Consider the following 22,644-nt stretch of genomic DNA (forward strand, 5'->3'; position numbering starts at 1 on the left):
TCATTTTACAAAATTGTTGAAAACGCTGACACAGACGATCATTTGCTGGATAAGTCGGATGACAACCTCGTGTTCTCGGTGACTTTGACTTTGCCAGAGAAACTAGATCAAGGGATCGCGGAACGGAATCTCGGATAGGATCTCTTTTATTCGACGTGCGAAACTATTCACTTTCCCTATCGAATTGCGGTATCCCCGAGTCGATACCTGAACTTGGCCAGCCTGATTCCACTTTTACTACTGTTTCGTAATTACTACGGATTCTTAATCGCGAACGGGGCGGTGTTCGGCCATGACTGTCCGCCGCTAAATAATGGGGCAATTCGATTTATCGCAGTCGAGAGTGAACCTACACGTTGAAAGAAAGAGTGCAACCGTTCTTTTAACTTCAACACTTCAAGAAAAAAAAAAGAGAGAAGAAAAGGCTGCAGTCCGATTCCAGTGTTTGCTTCACCCACAATCCCGTCTGCGAAAACAACTTCGAAAAGGTACGTCTTGTCTACTATTTGTTGAATTGAATCACAAAAATTTCTAAGATGAAGTTCGAACATTATAGATTATATTGTCATAGTTCAAAATTAACACTGAAAATTCCATCATATTGAAAAAAAAGTATTTTTAATTTTGCACAATGTTTACAAAGGGGTATAGATATTCGAACTCCAACTTTTCATGTAGCAAATATTTATTAATACTATCATGATTTAAAATTCGACTTTAATAATTACAAACTCTCTTAATTGTTCATTCATTGCTGTATTCACCCTAGCTCCTCCTTTTCGAAGTCGTTCAAAAAGTACTCCTAATCTCACATGATTCCAACATCAATTACATCCATCTACCTCAATCCCCACGTCAGTTCCAACAATCTCCATTCTATCCCCCAAAGATTCTCACCCGTCCAAGAGCACTTCACCTCCCTTATCAACGTTCGTATCACATAATTACATCACATAAAATAACCCATAAAACCAAGTACCCCGCAAGAATCTCCTAAACCAATACCTACACCAGATCGTGTGGATCCCTCCTCATTGTCCTCCCGTTCTGTCTCTCCTGTTTCGCGACAGCACCGCGTTGGCCGTTCCAGCCCATCGAAATAGAGAATCGTTCCTGTCGCGGGACGGGATCCGCCGATTCTAAAGATAAATTCCGCGGGCGGTGTACGTTTTCACAGGCCCGTACGTAGGAAAACTGCACCGGGGGCCTTTCTGGCGTCGTGTGGTAGGGGCATACCCAGCGACGGGGGAGAAAGAGAGAACCGCGTCCTCCCCGCGACGTCATCGTCGTCTTTTACGATCACGAAGAGAAGCCCGCGGAGAAAAGGTGGGAGCCGCGAACGGTGTAGCCCGTGGCTTTCAACGGCCAGTCGAGACTTGGCCTGCGAGTCAGACGGATCCCCCGGACGACGAACGAACCAGAGCACTTGCCCCGTGAGTAAGCATGTGCACTATTTTTTTTTTTTTTATTCTCCGCTCCGTTCCGTTCTGATCTGTTGCATCGCTCCGTGAGGCCGACCGTAACTCGAGGTATTCGACCGCGAGTCTTCTTCTTCTGCCCCTCGTGGGACGCCATACGCGGAGACGGGTTCGACGAGAGTGAGTGAACGAAAGTGACGTGTGGATGGACGGTGTTTTCGTGGTCACGAAAGAGTGAACAGATCGATTGCATCGATCCCAAGACTCTTGGGGCTCAGAGATCTAGGGGGGGGGGGGCTGGCGAACAAGGTATCGAGGAAGATAGAACTTGATCCACGAGAACGAATGGTACCGTTCTCGAGAAAAGAAGGTTTCTTGGTCAATTTTTTTTTGCTTCTGCATTGGTGACATAGTTCAATATCTGCTCGAAGTTGCGACCGATTTTTATTAGGGAATCCTTTACGAAGATCGTGTTATAGATAACATTAGTCTTCTTATTCTTCTTTTATTTGTATACGAACTGATTTCGACAGCTGGTGGGGGATATTATCAATCTTTAAACGGGTCTCTATTTGGATTTCTACGTATGCAAATTTCGAACATCGTTTCGCGCTTGCGTAAAGCCCCCCAACGGGCATTCGAGCAGCCAGTCACCCAGGCAGCGCGCGGATACCGCCAGAAAAGTTGTGTGTGACTCACGAAAAAATTTCAGGCATTCACGCGTAACCGCTGTGACAACATTGTCCGGATCTCCTTTCCTCGCGCAGAGACGGGGAATTTCACAGTCGCAAAAGCGATCGGATAGCATCGCGTTCCTCCCTCCCGCCAATGTTCGCGCGGCCCGGATATTTAAACTGATAACCGATTCTCGAAAGAACGCGAAACATTGCAAACGTTGCGCTCCCGTTCGGAGTTCCTCGTAAGCGAGTTTTTCGACGGCGGCTTAATACGGAGAACGACCGAGGAGTGATCCTAGAATAGATCTTGTCTCATTAGAAACCGACCATTTCTATTTTTACGTCGACGGTAAAACGATCGGTATCGCGTTCCTCGTATTGTTTTCCACCCTATTAATTCATCACGCAATTAATTACAGTAAGTTCGATGAAACGTGAACATTTTCGAGATCGTGATCGCGATGTCGTCGTCGGTAAACAATTGATATATCCTCCGTGGAACGACGTGCGGAAAGGACCTTCCGTGAATCGAGGATCGCTAAAAAATCTTCTAGATCGAAATGACGGAAATTATCGGTAGATTTACTGACAAGGGTGGTATAAAATCGTTTCGTTGAGAGCACGTAACAAGATACCGATCCGAATGGAGTAACGAGGCACTCGAGGCATCGCGTAACCCGAAAAGGTTCGATGCCAGGCGACTAGCGACGACGATTCCACCCTCTCCTCTCGCGTGTAAAAATAACCCTCTCAGGCGTCTTCAGAGTCCGTGGGGCCGGTTCTGCTTATACTTTTTTTTTTTATATATATATATCTAACGCTATTTCGACCACGCGATCGAACAGTTCTCGATGACCCCGTTGAAACGCCTAGTCATCTATCATTCTCTCGACATCGTGAAATAAAAGTGCTTTGACCTCCATTTTGGTCTATCTTCGACCTCCATTCGGAACTCCATCTTGGATCGCCATCCACGAGGAATCATTTCAGTTCTCGACGTCGAGAGGTAAAGGTGATCCTGACCTCCATTTTTGGTCTACCCTTCTACTTTCTTTTGGGTTTTCGTTTTTCTTGACCTCTCGAGAATTCAATCTTGTGCACGTTTAACCGTTCATTAATTCAGGAATTAATCGTAGCATTCCGGTTCTGGATTTGTAAACAGGATAGAGAAGAATTCACGGTTGATTGTTCGGTTCCTTGGTACACGGCGTCTAGGATTTCCGGTTTCTCCGATCTCCATTGGAAGTCCGTTTTCCTCTCCATTCCTGACCGGCATCTCTGATTACCAAGCGAGCACGGGATCGTGCGCATTCGCTCACATGGATGCTAATGATGTGGTTGCAGTGCCTTTGCAGTGGCGTAGATGCGACCGGCATTTAATAATCCTTTTACAAAATCTATGACACAATTCTAATGTCAGAAAGTGCTTCAAACTTTGCAGAACTAAAATTTTCTTCCTGACTCTACAGTAGTATCGCTAAAAGCTAGAGATCGCTAAAATATGCATTTACGTCTTCCTCGATTTATCAGCTATACAGATGATAACCTAAACAGAGATAATTAATCCTCATCCGCCTCTCGCTTTCGCAGCTTAATTTATCTGTCGGTGTCAAATTGACACAGTGATAAAAAATTAATATGATAATTAGATAAATAGTTAAATCTGCAAATTTTTTAAAACAAAAGTCACGGAGACTCGGTCAAATTTACCAACAGATGATAGAACAACGTTATTTCTTACGAGAGAAATCTGTCAAATTGACACAAGAGACGGATGAGGATTAATCCTCTGTTTATTTCACCAAAGTACCCTCTACAAAATCAGACATCTCGTTCCACCTAAGTGGAACTGTCATCGCAAAAGACGTTCAACTTCTCGCTCGAAATGTTTAAAATCCTCTACGAGCAAAGGCTTCTCTGCGATAAAGAAAACAGCATAAAAATTCCCAGTCGATGAGAACACCCGTATAGGAAACAACGCGAGGAATGTTTCCGCGAAGAAAATTAACCCGTTCCTCCCCGGGTTTGCTCCCTGTTTCTCTCGCAACGTTACGAGCGAGCGAGCGAACGGAGAGAAACGAGCGCATAAAATGCGAACAGTGCCGGCGAAGGATCTTCTCGGTTCGCCTCGGTTCATCCTGGAGGATCGCATACCTGAGCGGCTGACGTCACGAGAGAGGAAGAAGGACGCGCGCCACTGAAGACGTTTGATTTTATATAATTATACTTCGATGCAATGGCCGTCGGTATCGTGAACAGCCGCGAATCCCCGAACGCGATCCCAGAATTTCCACGGCAATTATGCCCCGCGTCCCTAAGAAGCGTGGCCGCGAGAAGCAGAAAAAAAGAAAGGAACGAAAATCCTATCTAATTAAAACAGGTCGTTAATCGCGGCCACGATATTGTCTCACGGTCGTTGAAATCACCTGTGGGGTAGAGGGGGTACGGCGGCGAGATAAGCGAGGTCGAGATTCCTTGGGAATCGATCCTACTCCGCGTAGCGAACGGGGGAACCATCGAGAATTAAAAAGTACAATTTATCGATGTAGATAACCCCGGTTATATGGGAAAAACAGTTGGATGCTGACTCGAGGGGATACACGGAAGGGTAATAAGGCTGACACGTTGATGTTCCAGATATCCCCCCATTTTTTTTTCACGTGAACGAGTGAAGGAACAAAACCGCCACCATGGACGCGATCAAGAAGAAGATGCAGGGAATGAAGCTGGAGAAGGACAACGCGATGGATCGCGCGTTGCTCTGCGAACAACAAGCTCGCGACGCGAACGCGCGAGCCGAAAAGGTAATTTGAGAGAAAATTGACTATTAGTCGATGTCAAATCGCTTCGATTAAATGTATTGGTTCGAAAACCGCGTGGGTAAATGAAGTTCCGCGTGGACTAACTGAAATAGTAATTCGATATACGTAACGGAGTTCCAAAATTTGGCTGTTTACCTTTTCTATGACATCGGGGCGGTGAAGGTAAAAATAGCGATGAAATAACCGCGTCGTAATAAAAATGCAATATAGGATTGGCAACTCGTCAAGAATTTCAATTATAGACCTGGAACTTTCGTGTTCTCTCAGTTTTGCTACAATATTCTCCACAGGAAATTTAGTATATTACAGTCCCGTCGAGTAAAATTAATTGATTCGAGTATTTGCGCTGTTGTAAAGGCTGAAGAAGAGGCTCGTGCCCTACAAAAGAAGATCCAGACCATTGAAAATGAACTCGACCAGACTCAGGAGGCGCTCATGCAGGTCAATGCGAAGTTGGAAGAGAAGGACAAGGCTCTGCAGAACGTAAGTACCCAGAAACTACCTTATCGCGCAAAAATTCCAAAGAATCAACCGTCGATAACGTATCAACGATAATTCATAACGAGCATCGAATTTAAATTTCAAATTTTAGATTTTATTCTTAAACTTATTCCCCTAGAGAACTGTATACTTGACAGTTAAAAGAACAGAACCTTTATTTCACGCGAATGTAATTCAAAAGTGCAATAAACCAAACAAGTTGTAATAACAAAAGGGTAGTCGAAATCAATTCCAAAACTGTGACCAGGTGTCCCTTATCAGCCACCGCCGCGTTGTTACCGACGGTGAAGTGACGTTTAGGAATCGGAAGATGTCGCGTCGGTCGTGCGCATTCGCTGGGGCGACGATACAGTGGGTTCGTCGCGAAATGAACGTCCAGTCGGGCGTTAGTACGCGGAGCCGCCGTTTCATTGGTCCGGTGGCGCTCGGTGTGTTAGTAGGTACGCGTATGGTGGGGGTAACCTGGTTCCGCGCATAGAGCGATAGACCGAGAAAGAGAGAGAGAGAGAAAGCAAGACAGAAATCAGAGCAGGACGGTGCAGAGAGCGGAAGACCAGCGTGTCTCCTCTCGTGCATGCGTTCGCCTGTACGGCACGGTGTGTGCGTGCCACCACACAGAGGAGGGACAGACAGAAGGACGTATGCGTGGCGCGGTGAGAAACGTGTTACGAACAGTGACAGACAAGATGGCGGTGTACCTTGTGCGGTGGTAGTAACGGTGGTGCGTGTGGCACGTTGAAAAAAAAAAACAACAACAACACAACGGTGGAACGAAAGGGGTTAGAACAGGGTTGGCAGCTGGATAACGTGGTATGGAGCCACCTCTCACATCGACCACGAGACGTCGCGGTCATCAGCATCATCCGCGACACGCTACCCGCCGACGTCTCGACACCTCCAGCAGAGGACCCGCGCAGTGTGGCCCTGCTGGTATTGTTAAAGAGACAACGATTGGTTTTAATGAGACATCGTCGAACGCTACGTCACCGAGACTCGACGAAAAGAGCAGTGTCATCGATACGACGGACTGTTCCACCGCGGTGAGACGAGCCGCGACCGTCGGCGCGAGGTGGCTACGTAACAACCCGACGGTGGTACCATCCACGAAAAAAGATCCAAGAACAATAACGACAGTAAACACGAACATCCGACAGAGGCTCGCGCAGTGTAGCCCGGATGTCCTCGACGAACGACACGAACAGCAAGTTCGTGAGAAACACGAAAACGAGGAGAGCTATGACAGCTTCGATATTGAACCGTTTGACGGGTCCCGGACGGGACCACATGGCAAGGAGATGTCCGATGACGAGTTCCTCGACACGAGGAGCAAAGACACATCACCGGAGCCTGAGCACGCGGTCGCGAGGGCTCGCGGTGACGGGAACTCCGACGACGACGAGGATCCCGAGCTGGTCGAATTGGCCAAGCTGCGATGTCCCAGCGAAAGGGCAGAAGTACAGGCCGAAAGAGAGGCTAGACGAAGGAGAAGATGCGCCGATTATCCTGGATTGGCATTCGGTTCATCCATATTCTCCAGCGAAACGATGATAAAGTTCCGGCTGATAAAGAACGAATTGCAGAACACTATGGGAAACCAGCTGAAACGGGTCAGTATCGCATAATGCCATCGGTGATGCGCGGGGCCGGTATATAGACGCGTTGCGTGTGAGATGGAAGGTCACCGCGTGACGTGACCTTGACGTATACACCGGTAACGTCGGTCAATGGGTCCCCTGGGGTCATCCGGCCCTTGATAACGAAACGAGTCATCGGTTAAAGGTCTCGCTTTCTCTTTCTCTTTACTTCGGGTCGTCGATCGTTTCTCTTCGTTATCGCTACCGGCTGTCTTCTCCTCGGAGCATGGTAAATCTTCGTGAATTCGATACCTTATAAGGAGGAGAACGGGTAAAAATACACTCAGTTGAGTTAGGTGATCCAGCGGTTAGCCGCGATGACGTTACAGACCATTAAATCGAACGCTGTTTAAAGTCCAGATAACATGATTATTTATTGCGCCTTTATTCTAATCGAATATATAGTTTTCTACTACGCTTTCATGTTGAAAAATTACCGAACCGCTTCGAATAATGTTTAGAGAAAGCCCTGTCCAAGGCTTTCGTTTCTTGGTTGCCAACTGAAAATCGAAATCGCGAGCTCGCGTTATCGCGTTCCGATGAATAATGCACCACTTGTCGCGATCGTGTAATAATAATTAAGAGGCCATTATGAGCGTATCGAGAGCCAAAGGACTTCTTGTCGAGCTTAACAACGCACGATCGCCCGACAAAGAACACTTATTGTTAGGGTTAGTGAACGGGGACAATGGGTTAAGCGTGATTCTCGCGCCTGTCACGATGAACGGTATTCTTATATAGACGGCCTGTCGATCCGCGGATCGAATGATGCAAATTTTTCATTTCTTAACGAGCACGTAGACATGCATCGACGCAATTTTTTTACTGATTCATTTTTGGCACAGTACTGACGCGCCTTTCGATGGAACATGACGTGTTCGTACACCGGATGCAATACTACCAAACGTGGAATTGTTATCAGTTTGTCGAACGTACACTTTGGTTCAAAAGTATCACATTCTTGTGGTAGAAAATATTGTATAAAATATCGAACCTTATAACTGAATGATACTTTACAAAATATTTTTAAATTCTTTGTGATTCTTTAAAAGTTTGCTTCGGAGCAGAATGTGGACTTTAAAGCAATTTAAAGCAAAGAAAGATCCGTTTGAAACGTTCCAGGAGAACGAAAGACTTTCTTTTGAGTCGAAACCCTTTGAAACCCTGGTGTAAACCATACACCGAGTAGCATTCGTCAACATTCTAAAAATACGTGGCGGCTGTACACGAATCCAGCAGCCTTTTATTCGGCACTTGGAGCGGGCATTGCGTAAGCATCGCTCCCGGAACGCACTCCCACAAATCCCGCCTCGTTAGAAGCGTTTAAACCCAACGATGTGTTACGGTATCACAAACGCCATTGCAAAACGTCCGTTCTGCATTGCCACGAATTTGGTACACGTTTCGTGTAGCACGTACGCCGATGACCTTTAGAACGGTGGATCAGTTCCCTTGGATCTTATCTACAATGTTTATACACCGCATTCCGTGATTTCTCGCGAATCTGCTGCCATCTGTGCTGGTATTGTTAGCGTACAGCGAGCTACAGGTTCTTCTGGAAATTCAATTGAAACTCTCTTGATTGCTCTTAATTCGATGATGGCCAAACTTTAGGGGCAATTTAAATTTGAAGTAGAATCGGAGAATGGAAGATGGCGCTACGGTAGTCGAAATTATCCGTAGAGTAAATGCGCATGTCAGACTGCCTGATTCAAATTGTATGTACGGTGACTAGGCTTCGAACCCGACTGTCAAGTAATTTTGAAGCCTTATTTTTAAGTATACACTGAATACTAAGTACCTATAACGAATTATTATCTGGTACTATATACTTAGTGTTATTAACTTATGTGTACAATCTACCATTCTACACATTCATTGTGATTACCAATATGGCAAATATAATTCCTTCTTGTACTTTCATATTCTTGCTTCACAAATGTTCCTGCCCCTCGTATATTTTTAATTAGATGGGATATTACTTTAAACACTTGTAGTTTTTTTTTAATAACTTTGCATTTACGTCACCATTCATTTTAACGTTTCTACGTGTAAACGAAGTAAAACGTACCAACGCATACCGATTACACGAAGGTGTTCGTAGATGGCGCGTGCATATCTTTTGTCTCGATACACTCTATACCAGAACCGATCGAACAATTACAGAACCGTTGCATTATCAAATACCATCTATTATTGGGTACCTCTATACATATGCACATTCGTCTTTTAATTCATATAGTTACAAGTTTACGCGATATCAACTTACAGGATCAAGAAATGTATTTTATTATCTTTATACAAATTATAGTACATTCTATTTCATTTTATTTCTTATATCAGTATAAACCTCCTATTTTACATAATTTTATCAACTGCTGCATAAAAAATCGCGAAGGGTATCATCCACGTGAATCAAAGCGAGGATGCATCGGAATAAATGAAAGTCCTCGAAGTAAACCGACAATGCTCCAATTTCCAGAAAAATCTGGAAAACAATGCTTCAGTCACTCGAAGCGATCCGCTCTTTGAAGAGAGTTATCGATTGTGTTCGGACGTGTCATCGATGCCCTGAACACCGAGACGCGCTGACCCTCGACGCGAATGGAAAAGCTGAAGATGCGTCGCGAAACAACGCAGGGATTGTTGTCGAGCGTCCATTCGAACGGTTGGGCGCGCTCGGGACGGGCGCGGTATTTCCGGGGCTTTGCGCGCGACGACACGTCGATCGGCGTAGCGATACTCGGCGTGCGCATCACGATTCGTAACGCGGTCACGAAAGCAAAAAACCATCGTACAGCGGTCAGACCGAATCCTTCGAACGTCGAGCATTATCGGAAGCGAAAGATCGAATCAACATCCCCGTTACAATTAGTGGAACAAAACTTTCACCGTAATATCGTCGAGAAAACATTGTAGTAAGGGCAAGGGACTATTTGACGTCCGCAGAGGAGTAGTACGCATGCGCTTGATGGCCGGGGGCGGCCATCTTGCTTTCCAGTCACAGCAGCCAGTGGTCGTCAGTGCACGACAGCTCGGAGGCTACGAAACTCTCTCTCTCGCAAAGAGTGTGCCGGTCGCTTCTTGTAACCCCCCCGACATACATTGGTTCTCGTTACGTCGTGTTCACCGGTTATCATTTCCGGACCGTCCGTTTACCTTCCCTTCCGCCGTTAGTCGAGCTCCGTCTCGATTTCGATCCGCCGTACGAGACTCGTAATCCGCGGCGTTTTAAATCAGTGAGGGAACGCTTACACGCGACTATTCCGCCAGCATGTCGACCACCCAAGTGCAGGGCACCCTTCTCGACTTGCTCAAGAAGAAGATGAGACAGACCAAGGAGGAGATGGAGAAGCACAGGGACGAGTGCGAAGATTACCAGAAACGGCTGCAGGTGGAAGTGATACGCCGCGAGGAAGTGAGTGAGAAACCGCATTATGACCACCTTCTTCTTCGTTCCCTCTGTGAACAGCTCGAGTTTAGAGAGACAGAGAAAGAGAGCTACGCTGCTGTTATGTTCCATCGTGAGAATCCTCCTCCGGTTACAGTCTGCTTCGACTATTCGATCTACGTTCCTCTGTATAACCTGTACAATGATTTCTCTGTGTACATACTCGGTTGTTCCGCGACGCCTCGCGACAACGAACGTGTGTGTGAACCAAACACACACACACACACACACACACACACGGGACGAGAAGGAAGGATTCGTTGATCGGGTCGGACGCGAGTAAATACCAGTGCGTCTAGAAACCGCTGGTTCCGTACCGGGGCATTCGTGTCGATTTTACCGCAGATTGATTCGTCTCGTGGCGAGGACGGTTTCTGCGGTCAGTTTGATCCCCTCCGTATACGCACCGAACGTACACCGCGGCGTGTCTTTACCGGAAATATGGTGCTCAACCTGGCAGGACATACGGTTCGGGAAAAGTATCGATCCGCGGCTGGCGGTGAGGTTGTTAAGGAGCCCTCAGGGGATCGATCGAACCCTGTGAATTGGTAGTTTCTGCTAGGGGATTACTGGGATATTCGTTAACCTCTCGATAGGATCATTTCCAGCGTGGTACACACACGAAACATCAGAACCGGCGTTCAACACGGGTGTATATAGGAATCGATCGTGAGTGTCAGGCACGTCGTCGTCAGGCTGGGTTGTGGCTCTCTGGAAAGGGCCAGCGGGGTGGGGGAGGGTGGCCATGGTAGGGACACACCGACCCGACTCGCGGCACTCGAGACATTCTTGATACAACAAGGACCGGCTTGAAAATTTATCAAGCTACCCTAACCCACCGTCTGCCAACAATCCTCCGTGCATATGAAAATATTGTAACAATAACTCGGGAAACCGATAGGCCCCCACGTAATGACCTAAACGGTTCCACCGTGGCTCCGACCCGATCGTTCGCCATGGAGAGCGAGATTTGCCGGTCGATTTCTGTGTACGCATACGATCCTCGTGCACGCGAACGGTTACCGTAAAACCCAACCGCGCACTAGTCTAACCACTTGTTCCGAGGAAAATCACACTTGGGTTTTGTTGTATGCTAAACTTGGCCAAGGAAAGTGTACGGAAACGCGTGTAATGTCAACCGTCTCGTACGATGTTGGACTTTGCTTGATAATGACCGCATTGCGGATTTTGCGAATTCGTAGCGTTTGTGAATCTGTGAAATGCAATAAAATGGGAGCATCGCGTAATATTCAGTGAAGATTCCAATAACACTTCTGATTTATTGGAGTACTTAACAGGGGAAACGTAATTTTTGTGAACTTTGTTTGACTTTCAGTTGAAAATAATTATTGGAGTAGCATTTAAACAGCTCTGTATTTTTTACTGTTCAGTTAAATGAAGTACACATTACACTCGAGGTAATCGAATACAAACGTATTATTAAAAAGTTCGACTGGATCAAAGTAAATCTTCATATCAGAACTGGTCCTATTACTTGAGTAATCAACGTAAACAGTCTTATACCCATATTTATACCGTACAAACTGTTTCAACGTGTTAGAAAAGTAGTTTTGCATAATATCAGATATCTTCGAATATTCAGCTCAGTTTCAAATATTCGAATCAACCTTGCCTCTGTTTTCTTTCCTAAGTACTCAAACAACACCGTAGTCTCAACCGGTTGATTCACCGACCAACGTGTATGTTCGAGGAACGGCGTGACTCGTTGATATTCTAGGGTCGAACACTAGCCCAGGAGAAATTCGAGTAGGATGACGATGTGACGGTACATGCTCACGTATCCGAAATCGGTGTTTCTTTTTTTTTTATCGACGAACTGCTGCCTATTTTGACGTGCTGACGTTCCACAAGCCTATTTACCAGATTGACATTTAACCGGTCAATGGTTATGAGCGGAAAATTTATTTTCCCATGGCGACCTTTTCGGTCGTGTCGAAGAAACCTCTCGTTGACTTCGATATCCTGTCTACAACGGCCTCCCCCGTACAAAATTATTGATTGAAGTTAGTAACCGAGGCAGACTTCTTTCTGCATGTATTACTTTACATATACGTACTTCTTGGAACTGCTGTCAAAGCTTGGGAAAGCATAAATTCACAGCAAGAAATTGTTTCGAATTTCCCTAGAATGTTTCCCTATAACATATGTTCTCGACGACTAGAATCTTCAAAAACAACAGGACGCAAAGTTCAGTTCAAGTTGGTACCACCTGTATATCTTCGAACTTCCATAAATCAATCATAAGTTCCTCTACTTCGTGTGGTAAACATCACTTTTGCTATGTACACTTATGAGCAAACTCGGCTTCCACTATGGAAAAAAGTGACGTGGAGGAATGACCTTCTGCCATTTGGTTTCGGGAATTATTAAAATGTATGTCAAATTAACATTCAATTTAACATGTATTTCAGTACTTGGAATAAATTTGAGTTTGCTCGCGGGTGTACATATTATCCAATTTACCTACTTTCTTGTTATTATTTATCTTCTCATAACCACCCATATGTAATCGAATGAAATCAAAGCTGTTCACGCAGAAACGCCCAGATTCCCGTTGGTTCTCCTCCCGTGGAGCTAGGTCTGGGTTAGATCTTCCATGAAACAGCTATCAAAAAGCTCCAATTGCGAGCACCTATCTCGGGTGTACAAAGGGAACATTGGAAGGAAACTGGAGCAATAACGGACACGTTGCTTCCGATTATGTCATAGAGATTAACCTTGGATACGTTCCAAAAAAAAATGTCAACATATATCCCTCCGTGACGATGACGACGTCCAGCTTATGGCGCGCGGTCGGTCCTAAAAGGCCAGCGGACAGAGGCGATCGGTGAAGCTTCACTAACAAGCTTTTGTCGTCGTGCAATGAAGTGCACTGCCGTCGCGGACTCCTTTTTCGTTCCCTTTCCTCTCTAATAGAACGTGATAACCAGCCGACACACGGCCCCGTATCGCGTTTATTGTCTCACCGGCGAGACACAATGTTCCCCTCCTGATCCATTGATTCGCCCCCGACGTCGACGGATTTAGCGCGAATCGTGAAAGTGATGTGTTACGTCCGAGAGCCAGAGACACGTGGCGGCGGCTTTATTGACCGTTTTACATAATCGAGTACTTCGATTGACTCCATCGTGAGAGCGAATTTATTAATAAAGAAACCGGCCGCGTTAATGCCGACAAACTTGTTTATTTAAGTCCGTGGTAATCGTCGTAACCGATCGATCGACACTTTTGGATCTATTTTCCGGCGAGTTGAGGATTCACTAGAAACAATCCTACCGTTGATCCGTTCACCACGTGATGATTTTCGCGGTAATCGTCTGTGGAGGTAGAATTATAGATAAACAATGTTTCTCAGTGGCGATCGTGCGAAAGTTCGATTGATTTATAGAAATAAATTGTTTTTTTCTTCATAGATTCTTGTATTGGATAGAGGGTATACAAAGGTGAAACACGCGAAAGATTTCCTTCATCGTGGTGGATGTAATTTATTCCATGAAGTAGAGTACTGTGTTTGATGGTTCAGGATTAATGGAAATTGTATGCAAATGAAGTTAATGTGCCAAAGCACCATGAAAATGCTGGGGGTAAAGGAAATTGAATATTAGGAATGGTACCATCAGATACAACATTAGAAGTTATCGATCATTGAAATTCATTGAATGAAACTAACTTGACACGTCTATTTAGTCTCCCAACAAATATAAAGCAAATATCGTTCGTGCTTATAGTCGAACTCGAATGACCACCTAGTTCGTCCTCCCTGGCTAAAAAACTTGAAATTATTCATGAAACATTAATTTTTTACTTCTAGAAAAGAAGGAACTAATTTACGTAATGTTTTTTTATTTTTTTTTTTTTTTTTTTTTAAATTTCTCCAAGTCGATCCGCTCCGTTGTTCCCAGTAATTCGCGAGCAACAACAGTTGTGTATCGCGTCGAATTAACAGAACGTAATAGAAGGCAACGGAGGGTGATCCGTGTGCGGAAGTTTGGCACACTTACCAACATTACCGCGGATATTATCGACGAGAGAGACCTGTTCGGGTACAGCAATGCGCGCGTGGGCGTGTCGGTTACCATCGAGCGGAAAGTCGGCGGCGCAGCTTTGACCAACTAATTGTCCAGTAAATCAGGAATCACAGGAATAGATCGTGCTACGTAGCGATTGAATTTCCGTGACTGAATTATCATGCCGTTTAACTCGAAGTATCAATGATGTATAGGTACCCTCTCGAGCAAACTCTGCTTCCAGTAAAGGAAAAAGTGGCGTAGAAGAAAAGTCTCCTACCACTTAGTAAATTTATTTCAAGTACTGAAATAAATGTTAAATTGAATGTTAATTTGGCATAAATTTCAGTAACTCCGAAAACTAAATGATATCTTTATTCTATAAGTTCGTGGCTTGAGACTTAATTTCTCGCAGTTTCCCTACTAGCAGCTCCCTACTGAATTTGGACCAAGTTCATGATACGGAACGATCATTACTAGAAATAACTAATTTTTTCGATGAATATTCTAATTTTTCATAAAGCAATTCACTGTGCCAGTTAATTTACTTTCGATCTTTACAGACCCACCCCAGATATGATCGCGTTAAATCGATCCAGGTCGATGCTTTTCGATTAATTTTCCCGTGTGTCGTTGGGATGGGAAAAGCAGGCGTGTCAAATGATCCGGATGCATGGTTCATACATGGCCGGGAAACGGTAACACGTGCATAAAAGCGCGCGTAACGCTCGGTAACGCGCGCGATGAATTAGGATTGAACTCGCTCGGTACACAATCGTCGCAGGTGCAGCCCGGCTAACGGGGACAAGGGCCTCGAATTGCTTACTACCAATACACGTGTAATCGAGCGTTAAGCAATTTACATTTGTAATAGGGCCCGTGGTTCGCTTCGTGATGACGTAACGCTGGCCAAATTGTCCCTTGAGTAACTGCTCCGAACTCGTGATGGTTTAATTGCCGAGGCAATCGTGTTTCTGGATTCTATCGTGGATTAAATTGTGTTTTCGTGTTAGTAGAAACATTCTCCAATTAATTGACTGTGTAGTATTAAAATTTCTTTTAATATATATAGATTCAGGTAAACGAAAAAAGGGGAAGAATTGAATTTGCATTTATGACTGTTTTACAAAAAAAAAATTATTTCATCATTGAAAAGTAAGCTGGATATAAAATATAGACGCTTGTAATCTTTGTTATTTAGACCAGAAATACATAAATTCCGCAATTTGTGTATAAGTAACTCCATTTTGAATGTATTAGAAGTTAATATTTATGATCTCTTTTAATCGATGTGTGAATTATTTCTATGACAATATTCTATTTCTCAGGCTTAATTTCCAGACCCATCCTTTCTAATATTTTTGACTCTAACTGATTAAACTGCACCCGTGAATATATCTTATAAAATACTCCAGTGGGTAGATGTTTTGCACGAATGCATCCAACAAATCTTTAAAATTAAGGAAATCTTTTTCGTCTTCCTACAGTCGCCGGAAGGTAGAGAAACGTACACCCGTTAGATTTCCGCGGAAAGCGGCATTAAATCGCGAGCGTTCCTCCAGCGGATCGCGTCATGAAAGAGAATAGAAACCGTCCTGCATTTAATTAACCGAGATTATTCCGAATCTGCTCTCAAACGAAACATCGGATCCACGGAGCGTTAAATATACTACGTTGGTTTTAATTGAACAGGATAGACGCGGTTAGTCCCGACGAACGTGATTCGCGCGTCGAGAAACGATCTCTAATTTTGCGTCGATCACGACGCCGTTTTCCACGCGCACACGATTCTCTGTATGCAAAGAACGGCGCGTGGATGCTGTGAAAATTGGTGACGCGGTCTCGGTGACCCATTCAATTAGACCTGGTTGGAGAGCGACGAGGCACGAGCTCAAGGAAGCCGTGGGTCATTGATATGCGAACGGAGCGAAGACCTTGGACGATCTCTCTCGTCACGGCTGTGTTCCGTTCTGACGAATCTCAATCACGTGTTGCACGTTTACGTACTGAATTATCTTCTTTTTTTTATTGTTAGAAAATAATTGACGATGAATTCTTAATTCAATGGGCCGAGGGAGAATTGAATGTGGCTCGCAGCCTTCAGTTGAGGGCATACATTTTACTTTACAATTAAGTGTTAATAACAAATAAGGGCGAGTCTGTGGGAAAAGAAGTGTTATTGTAGCGAAAGATTAAAGAAATAAGGACAGAGTTAGGTTGGGAAGAAGTGGAGTATCACGGTGGGGTTGTAACGATGGGTTAAGGAAATAGGAACGGAAGGAGATTAGAAGAAACTGGAAAAACATGGGAACACCAGTTGGAGTCCAATTTCCAAAGAGACACGAAAGCAATAGGGAGGGTTAAGAAGTGTATGTACTTTGTTTAGTGCCAACGAGATCGTCGCATCCGACGAGGCTGAATCACTTAAAAAATAAGCGGTCGGTCTGTGTCAACGTAGATACCGTATCTTTCTTTTTATCTTAACGTTGTTAGGTCGTTTATGTGCCAGCAAATGCTGCCTTGCAGTTTGCCAGCTGAGGAATTCTTCGATGATAACTCGAACGTAACATCCTGCTCAGGAACATGACCAGATGTACGATCTTACGGGGAAGAGTATGCTTGTTCTTAGCTCGGATTATAATTGTTACCTTATACCGATGCGTTATGAATTATCGTTGCACCGACGATGCTGGAAAAATTGCATTGTACTCGACTGCGTGTAAAGTTGTATCCATTTGTCCGGTTCGAATCTGAAAGTACCTTGGAAAAAATTTTGAAACACCAGAAAGGGGTACTTTCAATGGATTTATTTGAGATTTTTTTATTGTAAGGTATAATTCTATGTTGAATCTTATAAAAGGAACTGTATTTCAGTCAGAAACTTAGACAAACACCTACAGCTGATAGCATTCAATACTTACTGATATAAAGTCCTTTCAGAACTGAACTGTTATTACGTCAGCATTGCAGATATCTTCATCGAGTATTTAATGACGCACTGATACAGTATCAGTATTACATTTCGAATCATTATCGTCAATATCAGCTCAAAATTGAAGGTCGTCGAGTCTTGAAATTATAATGTGTCAACAGAATTTTCCAATCAAATGGAAAAATCCTTAGTCAAATACATAAATACTAAGTAGAGGTCAATGTCTGATTTATTATTCTTTACCAATACAGTATCAGTTTTATAAGAAACTCAAAAGCACACGTTCGTTATGTATGAATCTTCATAAATTTTTTGCAATTCTTAACTAATCTCTTGACTACACTGTCACCTTATTAACTTCTGTATTAAAAAAATGTTTCAAATATATCGAGGGTATTTTCCATATAAAATTAGACTACGTGACGAGAATTGAAATATTAGGAATGAAGAATATCTATTATCTTATCGTCTTTTGTTTGTCGCCATAGCAGCGACTTTTGTACAAAATCTTAAGACAATAACAGACAATAAAAGACCACGAATGATCTTTGATAAATGCAGTCGAGTAAAAACCACGATTTAATTCATCCTCCCTCTAATCAGTCGAAGCGTATCCATTCCGAATGAAATTAATTAATCCATCTCTTTCGTCTATTGCAGGCTGAGTCCGAAGTCGCCGCCCTGAATCGTCGCATCCAACTGTTGGAGGAGGACCTCGAGAGATCCGAGGAACGCCTTGCAACCGCCACTGCTAAATTGGCAGAGGCGTCGCAGGCCGCAGATGAGAGCGAACGGTAAACGACGCCACCATTATTTTCATTTCTCCTCGATGACGACCGTTGCGCGCTCGCGGCCACGTAATTTTTATAAATATCCGTCTAATGACGCCCCGGCTCGACAGTCGCACCGTTAATGAGCGTCTCTTGAATGGATATTTATAAAGAGGCTACTTACGTCGCCGACGTGCGGTTGCTGTTTTACTGAATGGGCAGATAATAGACTGGAAAAGTCTCCAGTTCTTGCACTTTTATCGATGTTCACTTCATGGACCAAATTTTATACTGAAAAAGTTGTAAGTTCATTTCGAGTTCTATATTGAAACAGATGTGTGGCATCGAGGAAATCGTAGATCCAAGTTTGTTTTCCGTGATTCATAAATGGTGAAATTGTCCTCGATGTTATAGCAGATATCTATTATCTACCTTGATCGATAAAACAGTTGAACCTTGTAGGAGGGTAAATCGAACATTGGTTTCAGATAGTTCGGCTAAGGCTATTGTAAAAGGAATCTACTTTGTTCTACTACAGTATGACAAACAAAATGTTACTTTAACCCTTAGAATATTCTATAAGTTTTGCGGGTACCTTTCAAAAATACCTTGAAAACTATGCGATTTTTAAGGTATCTATTAAAATTCACATATTTCTCTTAAAAATGAAGATATTTTCACTTTTTCAAAAATGTTATTATTCCTTATCCAGTAAACATATGTTCAGCTATGTAAATTTATTTAATGAAAATAACGTGTCATTATATCTGTTTAAACTATATTAAAAAATGGAAAGCTGATATATCGACTCAAGGTATTTTTCAAAAAAACCCACAATGTCAATATATCGGCTCTAACATACTAAAAGGGTTATGGTAAAGATCGTCAGTAAAATCGAAACATCAAAGAAGAAACGAATTGCAATTCACACAGTAAAATTTCGATGAATTATACATTTTGGAAGCTTTTAGACCCCACAAAATTGTTTTGAGTCCATCCTCAATTGTTTTGCTTTATGTCTTAATAACTGCTACGTATACGATTCCTTTTACAATAACTTTAACAAAAAGCAGCGTTCGTTTACACGAACGAAACACCAGAAAATCGAAACTAACGTCGGACGTTCAAAGATGTCGAGTCGAAAGAGCGAGTTTCCTCGAAGTTAAGTACTTCCGCTCGGATCTATTAATAAGTTGACGCACAATAACGCATTATAATCACGTCGCGACTAATATTCCGTCGAATATAGCCACGCGGACGAGTTACACTTATCCAATAATCGAATACACGCACAGGCGTGATTATAGGGGGTGGGACGTGAGGCCGTGATCAAAGCGGTAATTACCGATTTCACAAAGCATGCGTTTCCATATACCGCGAAGTGGGTGTTTAATTAGAAAATGATGCAAATGTTACACCAGTAAATTCAATAATCTCGATTCTATTGTACGGCTGGCTAGAATTTCACTTCTTCGAGTCACAATCTCGATGGAAAAGCAACGTTCTTGGTCATGTTTTAATTACCGCGTCGAAGTGATATTCCAAACTGTAAATTCGATCAGTTTAACGGCTCTTTCGTTCCGACTTCGATCGAACACACGTAACATTGCTGTCGATCGGACTAACAATTCGACGTTGAAAGAACACGCGTGATTACCTGTCCAGAATTTTCCGTTTCAATTATTATAGTCATATTGATAAGAAACGTCGATTATCGGCGCCGTGACTTTGGATATCCAGTGTAGCTGAATCTGTTCGAAATCGGACGCGATTGCACGCGGAATATATAGAGTAACTGAGAAACGATTTATCGTGGTTGATAACCGAATGACGTGTTTGTGGTTTATTGTCGCGAAGGGGCTTGATAGTTGCCGGTCAACTCTGTGATTCTTGCACTGACATATTCGACTTCGTCGAAGTTCTACTTATTGAAGACTGAGTTTGTTTTTTTGATAAAAAATCTACGATAAATCTGTCGGAAACTTCGTGATTAGTTCTACAAAATCGATTCCGTTTTTACAGTTCTGTGTGACAGAGATGTTCATATTATTTTTCATAAGAAATAAGTTTTTTTTTTATAAAATTTGACTTAAAGTTAAGTGACGTTCAAAGAACTCTATCGGAAACTTAGTCGCTCAGAGTCGATGGACTCTAGATTCGTATGTCGATTCTTTCAACGGCGACTAAATAGATGCTAAATGTCGAATGATAATCGATCGCTAGGATACGCAAGGCACTCGAAAACCGTACCAATATGGAAGATGACCGGGTATCCTTGCTGGAGCAGCAGCTAGCACAGGCTAAACTGATCGCCGAGGAGGCGGATAAAAAATACGAGGAGGTGGGTCACGTAACTGCGAAACTGGACATTTAGTTGTCCGTTTGTCACCGTCGGGAACGAATCGCTGATCATTTTGACGAACCAGGATCCTGTTTTGAATTCTCGAGACACAGAAGAAATAACATACGTGGAATGATTCATCCACAGTTATTCGTAGAAATGCATGAAATTAATCTTACCTCTAGATAACGTCTAGCAACTGTAAATATAATTAACGTATAAATTCACAAACACACATTCTTTCACAACTTTCTATATTCTCTTCGATTAACTTCTAACAGCTTTTGAATTTTCTCTTTTTTTTTTTTTAAATTTCTCAACAGCTTACATTGCACTTATCATTAGAAAATAATCAGGCAATTATTGGACCAGTTCCCTGTTTTTGAAATGGACCAAGGTTCGTCAAAATCAATCACCCATTTGCTCCCGCCAGGTACTTTGTACAGGTATATTTAGCAGGTGTAGCAGGCGAACAGCGTCCCAGTCATCGTCACCGGCCACGATATTAGTATAAGACACTCGTTATTCTTCACAGCCATCTATTATCGTAATGTTAATCCCGATTCTTTGTGGTAATTATTAAAGAGCCCGCAAGATTCTCGAGAATCGCAGCTTGGCCGACGAAGAGCGTATGGACGCCCTTGAGAATCAGCTGAAGGAGGCCAGGTTCCTAGCTGAAGAAGCTGACAAGAAATACGATGAGGTTCGCGAGCCCACGAATCTCAAGCGTGATGGCTGCAGTGAAAATGATAATGATAAACATAACGATCATGACGATGATGGTTTCTAGTTGATAGTCGAGATAGTGTCTAACCCCGTAACTCTCTGTCTTCTCTCTGTGTGTTCGAAACCGCCGTGGCCCTGTACATATTCAACCGTGCGCGCGCGTCCCGATCGATCGAAGTTCCATCAACGATCGATCGTAATTCGTTCCCGAAATTACTCGATACCATTCAATCGTACAAAAACAAAATTACTGGTGAACCGATCTTTTTTTTTTTCGAGTATCCAACAATATATCACCGGCCATCGATTTAAAAAAAAAAAGGAGAGAAAGTGTTCGAAAGAAACGAGGGAAATCGTGAGTATAAATATATCGATCGTCTGTGATTTCGTCGAGCAGTGTGACGATTGTTCGATAGCAAAAACAAGTGCAGTGTTCACGGGATTTAGATTCGGGGGATAAAATATTGTTGAAATAAGAGGAGCGACAGACGAGACGGAAAAAAAATCGAAATAAGTTTCTCAAGTGCCAGTTTCGTAAAAAAGAAAATAATGAAAAATAAGATAGAGAATGGAAAAAATTATTAAAAGTTTTTACGCCGTGCAAAATCATCCCTCGATCGTTCGTTAATATCGCTGATGTTGTTGGTCCGCGTGTTCGGTTCGGTTTAATAGAAACTGGCCCCGAGATATGGTTAACTCTGTGTTGTGATACGAGAACAGGACCCGTTTGAGGTCTTGTTACAATAATGGTGCTGCTTTTGTCCAAAGATTTCCTCTTTTACGCTTTGCTGGAACTCGGAACGTAGCTCTGATATGTTCGAACCCAAATCCATCCGTTATGGTAGGTGTCAACCGCGTGGTCACGTCGATGTTACAACGATTATAAAATATTAACACTTTAAATCATTAGAATTTGTAATTTAGAGTTGATTATTTCGATTACAATTCAGCCCATATCCATCGAAATTTAATTGCAACCTCATTTTCTATAGATTTTTCTTCTACCATGTCTAAAAATTCGAATATATATATATATTATCGTGACCCAATATTTTTTTTCCATAGAAATTCGATTTCCGTTTCATGGAATAAAATTATAATACCGAACGTAACTTACGTGGGGAAACGGAACGATAAGCACGAATGGATTACAGCTTTGGTACACGTAATGTTAACACAGTTGGTGGCGTTAGACGGGCAGAAAAGAAAGTTCGAGACAACGTGAAAACAGAATTGTTCGTCGTTTCGTGCCACTTGCCGCCTCGCGGTTTCACTACGATCGATACACGAATGATTATCTAGTTCTCGTGTTTTCACGAAATATCAAAAATCGTTGTAACGTCG

General features: G+C 43.2%; 1 protein-coding gene across 20 annotated transcripts in view; it reads left to right on the forward strand.

The window, feature by feature from the left end:
* Positions 1 to 1,290: 1,290 nt before the first annotated feature.
* The window catches only part of LOC107189100 (tropomyosin), a 37,103-nt gene continuing 15,749 nt past the window's right edge, over positions 1,291 to 22,644 (forward strand). For 4 of the 20 annotated variants that reach the window (XM_015577539.1, XM_015577534.1, XM_015577535.1 and 1 more), the window contains exons 1-3: positions 5,814 to 7,025; positions 18,124 to 18,257; positions 21,160 to 21,277. In XM_015577539.1, the coding sequence (XP_015433025.1) occupies positions 6,231 to 7,025; positions 18,124 to 18,257; positions 21,160 to 21,277 (1,047 nt within the window). In that variant the 5' untranslated portion in view covers positions 5,814 to 6,230. Of the gene's footprint in view, positions 1,434 to 2,307; positions 2,514 to 2,934; positions 3,108 to 4,732; positions 4,900 to 5,274; positions 5,401 to 5,813; positions 7,026 to 10,063; positions 10,471 to 18,123; positions 18,258 to 20,456; positions 20,575 to 21,159; positions 21,278 to 22,644 lie in introns of those variants that run through there. The other 16 variants (XM_015577554.1, XM_015577552.1, XM_015577551.1 and 13 more) reach the window with 9 other exon arrangements.

The sequence above is a fragment of the Dufourea novaeangliae genome, unplaced genomic scaffold (assembly GCF_001272555.1).
Source record: "Dufourea novaeangliae isolate 0120121106 unplaced genomic scaffold, ASM127255v1 scaffold125, whole genome shotgun sequence".
Taxonomy (NCBI): domain Eukaryota; kingdom Metazoa; phylum Arthropoda; class Insecta; order Hymenoptera; family Halictidae; genus Dufourea; species Dufourea novaeangliae.